At 41.9% G+C, this 5,864-nt stretch overlaps 1 protein-coding gene across 1 annotated transcript; it reads left to right on the forward strand.

Annotated features, from left to right (window-relative positions):
* The first annotated feature begins 1,457 nt into the window (after window positions 1-1,457).
* On the forward strand, window positions 1,458-2,761 carry LOC101350214 (testis-specific Y-encoded-like protein 5). The gene is given in 2 exon segments (XM_023736086.1): window positions 1,458-2,640; window positions 2,697-2,761. Coding segments are annotated over 2 exon segments (1,248 nt in total).
* Window positions 2,762-5,864: the final 3,103 nt, after the last annotated feature.

A 5,864-nucleotide genomic window follows, 5' to 3' on the forward strand; every position in this document is an offset into this window, starting at 1 on the left:
GAAGTAAAACATAAAGACTCAGCAAATACAAAATCAAGAACAATGAAAAAGATGAAAAGAAAATAAAGAAAAATGACTCAGCACAGAAAATTCAGTAGAACAAACTGTCAACAACCCACACACACACAAAATATATCAAAATGACAGCAGTAAACTCATACCTATCAATTATGCTGAATGTAAATGGACTAAATGCACCAATAAAAAGACAGAGAGTGGCAGAATGGATAAAAAGCACAATCCTTCTATATGCTGTGTACAAGAGACACCATTTGACTCAAAGACACAAACTAAAACTCAAAGGATGGAAAAAAATATGTCAAGCAAACAACAATCAAAAAAGAGCAGGAGTGGCAATATTACTCTTTGATAAAATAGGCTTTAAAGCAAAATGCACCACAAAGTATGAGGAAGAACACTATATAATGATTAAAAGATAAATACACCAGGAGGACATAACTATAATAAATATTTACGCACACAATGACAGGGTTCAAAATACATAAAACAAACTCTAACACCATTGAAAAGAGAAAGAGACAGCTCCACAAAAATAGTAGGAGACCTCAACACACCAGTTTTGGTGAAGGACAGACCATCTACAAAGAAGCTCAATAAAAATGCAGATCTAAATGCCACAATCAACCAGCTTGATCTCATAGACATATTCAGAACTCTCCACCCAACAGCAGTCAAGTATACTTTCTTTTCTAATATACATGGAACATTCTCCAGAATAGAACACTTATTAGGCCACAACCTTAGCAGAATCGAAAACATCAAACTATCACAAAGCATCTTTTCTGACCATAAAGCCATAAAAGTAGAAATCAATAACAGAAAAAGCAAAGAAAAAATCAAATACATGGAAACTGAACGACACTTTGCTCAAAAACTACTGGGTTATAGAAGAAATCAAGGACAGAATAAAGAAATTCACAGAATCAAATGAGAATGAAAACATATCCTACCAGAACCTTTGGGACATAGCAAAAGCAGTGCTCAAAGGTCAATTTATAGCAATAAATAAAAAAATCCAAAAAGAAGAAAGGGCTAAAATTAAAACATTAACCCTACAACTCGAACAAATACTAAGAAAATAGCAAAAGAAGCCCTCGGGCAGAGAATAAAAGAAATAATAAAAATTATAGCTGAAATTAATGAAATAGAGAATAGAAAAACAATTGAAAGACTTAACAAGATCAAAAGCTGATTCTTTGAAAAGATCAACAAAATCTATAAAGCATTGGCCAAACTGACAAAAGAAAAACAGGAGAGGCAGCAAAGAACTTGAATAAGAAATGAGATGGGTGATATCACAACAGACTTAATTGAAATTAAAGAATCATAACAGAATACTATGAAAAATTGTACTCCAACACATTTGAAAACCTGGAGGAAATGGACAAATTTCTAGAAACAGAGAGAGTGGCTTTTAAGACGCTTCCGCAACCAACATGAGCGGCCGAAGTAGGAGTAGAAAGTCCTCTCGCGCCAAAAGCCAGGGCAAAGCCCGTGCCAAAGCCCGAGTCCACGCTGCTCCTGACTACGCTCCGCACGACCTGGACCCTCCACAGCGCCCGAAGCTCCGGGAGGAAACCAAGGCGGCACAGGTGCAGGCTGGCGCGGGTAGGGGTGGCCTGGAAACCGCTGCACCTGCTGCACCCGGCCGCCCCGGGGCGGAGGGGCCCAGTCGGCTCCCCCTGGACTGTGATCTCGCGTTCCGGGCCCGAGCTGCGGGGGGTCGCGGGCAGGCCGCCCCCAGGGCCGGCCCGGGGAGGGCCCCGTCTCTCTTGGAGCGCCTGGAAAGAGACACTGTCTTCATGGGAACTGTGGGAACTGTGGCAAGGCCGAAAAATGGCTCTCGGGTTGGAAATCTGCGTGGCCCTTCTAGTAAGAAGGCCCCAGAAACCTGTAGCGCAGTGGGAAGGGGTCCCCAGGCGATAGCTGGTGGGAAGGTGAAGAAAGGGACCACTGGGGAGTGTGCCTCTGTCTCAGTGATGGAGGAAAAGAAGGTGGAGAATGATGCAGGGTCAGGGCCCCAGGCCGCAGATGGCAGCATGGACACCCTGTAGACCGTCCAACTGAAGCTGGAGACCATGAATGCTCAGGCGGACAGAGCCTACCTTCACCTGTCGTGCAAGTTTGGGCAATTGCGACTGCACCACTTAGAGCACAGGAACCTCCTCATCCAAAATATCCCGGGCTTCTGGGGACAAGCCTTTCAGAACCACCCCCAGCTATCATCCTTTCTGAGCAACCAAGATAAAGAGGTACTTGGCTACTTAAACAGCTTGGAGGTTGAAGATCTTGGCCTCGCCAGATTGGGCTACAAGATCAAGTTCTACTTTGGGCACAACCCTTATTTCCAAAATAAGGTGCTCATCAAGGAATATGGATGTGGCCCTTTGGGTCAGATAGTGTCTCGTTCTACTCCAATTCAATGGCTCCCAGGCCATGATCTCCAGTCCCTAAGCCAGGGGAACTCAGACAATAGCTGTAGCTTCTTTGGGTGGTTTTCAAACCACAGCTCTATTGAGTCTGACAAAATTGTTGAGAAAATTAACGAGGACCTGTGGCCCAGTCCTCTGCAGTACTATCTTATGAGTGAAGGGGGCTCTTGGAGAGAAAGGAAAGGAGGTCAGGCGAAGTCCAGCAAGGCAGTCAGTGGAATCCCCTGAGGTAAACCAGTCCAGAGGAGGTTAGGCAAAGTCCATCAAGGCAGCCAGTGGAATCCCCTGAGGTAAACCAGTCCAACTGATCCTACACAAGTCTCATACCTCCTGCTGGACCTGGCTGACATCATGTGCTTGGCCATCTGCCTTCTCTTCATGTTAGCCTCTGTGCACCATAGCCCCTTTGGACCTTCACTGCCCTACAAGAATATGGCCTTTATGATCATGTTCTTTTGCCTCCCTGTGGCCTTCATGCTGTTTTACATTAGTATCACATGTTACATGATCTCGCATACTATTTATATGCTAAGCACATGGTGCTTCATATGTGTGCTGCCTTTACCTACATCACGTGGACTCAGTTCTTGGCTCTGACCTTTCCTGCTTGTCTTTAACATGGACACTGGCTAGTCAGTCTCCAGTGAAACCAGTACATTCTCAAGCTCTGTTACATCAAGGCTAGTGACTTGCTGGCGTTGGTGTTCGTGCTGGCCATGAATGCCGTCTTCAGCAAGCTTCTTTATCTATTACTGCTGCACAATAAATCCAGTGCACATAGTATTGACCATCAGCCAGAACTGAGAGTTCCATGGCCCTGGGGCACCAGTCATGCTGCTACCTACTGAATCTCTGGCTTTGGCCAGAAGTCCATGATACCCACCCCGCTGGACACAGCAGAATGGACCCTTGGCTGCTGGGCATGGATGAGGTTAAGGGTGAGGAGCAGTATGCCTTGCATTTTACATCATTATGCTTCTTCCTAATCCTCAGAGCCCTTCTACTGGTGAACCTTTGTTGAGACCTGTGCCACATCCCATCACTATTAGGCCATTGAGTTTTGTTTAGGTTGCTGTCATCCCCAGTTGGCTTCCTGGTCAAGAAGGACTTCAAGAACTGCCTATGGACCCAGACCCCCTGCCAGTGCATGAGACACACGCCTACTCACCCCAGCCTTCCAGAAATCCTACTGGCTGCCAGACAGGTGGGATGGTATGTGTGGACATGTCCTCACTGTCATCATGATGTGGATACAGGTGTTGCCTTGTGTATGTGGAAGATGAGTGCTATATGCTGTTTATTTCATCTCCAAGTAAAAATTCTACCACTCCCCCCGTTTTTGCCTAATGGGAAAATAGAGCTGTACATGTCTGCTTTTTTTAAAAATTTAATTTAACTTGTGGCTCTTTATTATGGATATTTTCAGACATGCACAGAAGTGTGCCCATCACTTAGCTACATCAATTATCAATTATGATCAAATTTGTTTCATCTGTATCCCCCTCTCCTTGCTGGATTGGTTGTCAAAAGTCCAAGACACTGTGCCAGTTCAACCATGACTACTCTGGGAGACTGGGACTCTATTTTTAGTGGTGACAGTGATGGGATGCATTATTGTTACCGCATCAGGTCTGATTTTTGCTTTTAATGTTATGGAATGAAGTTCCAGATATGGCCCTTAAAAGCACAAGACTTCAGAATTAACAAAGAGTCTCAAAAAGAGACAAAGAAGATCCTGCCTACCCCTTGTGTCCACAGAAGGAGAGAAAGATAGACTGTTCTGTTCTGAAATTCTTCGAAGACTGATATGATAAGGTGCTTAACTGAGATCCTTCTCTAGAATATCCATCTTTTTTTCTGTGTAATATGGAGACTTCTGTGTCTGCTAGGACTGTTACCAACTTGTCCTAGTCTCTCTTAGTACAATTCCTGTTGTTAGAAGTATAATTTGGAAATTGTTGCTGTGTTCTATGAAAATAACCTTCCATAAGTAATCAGTAACTGGTTGTTTTACTTGAGAATTTGACACCCTGGTAATAGTGTAATTATTTCTGTATTCTTAAACAGTGTAAATGCTTGTAAGCTTACATGCATGATAGAAAAATAAAAAAATAATTATAGAAACACATTACCTACCTACCTAAACTAACACAAACAGAGATAGAACAACTAAATAAACCTATAACAACAACAACAACAAAAAATTGAAAAGGTCCCGGCCCTGACGGCTTCACTGGAGAATTCAACCATATTTTCAAAAAAGAGTTAATGCCAGTACTACTGAAGGTATTTCAGAGCATAGAAAATGATAGAATATTCCCAAACCCATTCTATTAAGCAAGCATAACCCTGATACCAAAACCAGGTAAAGATACCACAAAAAAAGAAAATTACAGACCAAGATCCCTCATGAACACAGCCACAAAAACTCTGAACAAAATTCTAGCCAATAGAATTCAACAACATGTCAAAAAAATAATTCACTGTGACCAGGTGAGATTCATACAAGATATACAGGGATGGTTCAACATTATAAAAACAATCAATGTAATCTATCACATAAATAAAACAAAAGATAAGAACCACATGATTTTACCAACTGGTGCAGAAAAGGCATTTCAGAAAGTCCAACATGCATTTCTGATTAAAAAAAAAAAACTCTCAGCAAAATAGGAATAGAAGGAAAATTCCTCAACATAATAAAGGGTATTTATACATAGCCTACAGCCAGCATCATTCTAAACGGAGACAGCCTGAAAGAATTCCCCCTGAGAATGAGAACCAGACAAGGATGCCCTTTACCACCACTCTTATTCATCATTGTGCTAGAGGTCCTAGACAGAGCAATTAGGCAAGAAAAGAAATAAAGGGTTTCCAAATTAGTAAGGAAGAAGTAAAAGTATCCCTATTCACAGATGATATGATCTTATACACAGAAAGTTCCAAAGAGTCCATAAGAAAACTGGAATTAATAAGATTTCAGCAAAGTATCAGGGTACAAGATAAACATACAAAAATCAGTTGAATTGCTCTACATCAACAAAGAGAACTTCAAAGAGGAACTCACCAAATCAACACAATTTACTGTAGCCCCCAAGAAGATAAAATAATTAGAAATAAATCTAACCAGAGACATAAAAGACCTATACAAAGAAATCTACAAGACACTACTGCAAGAAACCAAAAGAGACCTGCATAAGTGGAAAAACATACCTCACTCATGGATAGGAAGACTCAACGTTGTGAAAATGTCAGTTCTACCCAAAGCGATCTATAGATACAATGCAATTCCGATCCAAATTCCAACGACATTTGTTAATGAGATGGAGAAACAAATCACCAACTTCATATGGAAAGGGAAGAGGCCTTGGATAAGTAAAGCATTATTGAAGAAGAAGAACAAAGTGGGAG

This window comes from Trichechus manatus, unplaced genomic scaffold (assembly GCF_000243295.1).
Source record: "Trichechus manatus latirostris isolate Lorelei unplaced genomic scaffold, TriManLat1.0 scaffold00086, whole genome shotgun sequence".
NCBI classification, from domain to species: Eukaryota; Metazoa; Chordata; class Mammalia; order Sirenia; family Trichechidae; genus Trichechus; species Trichechus manatus.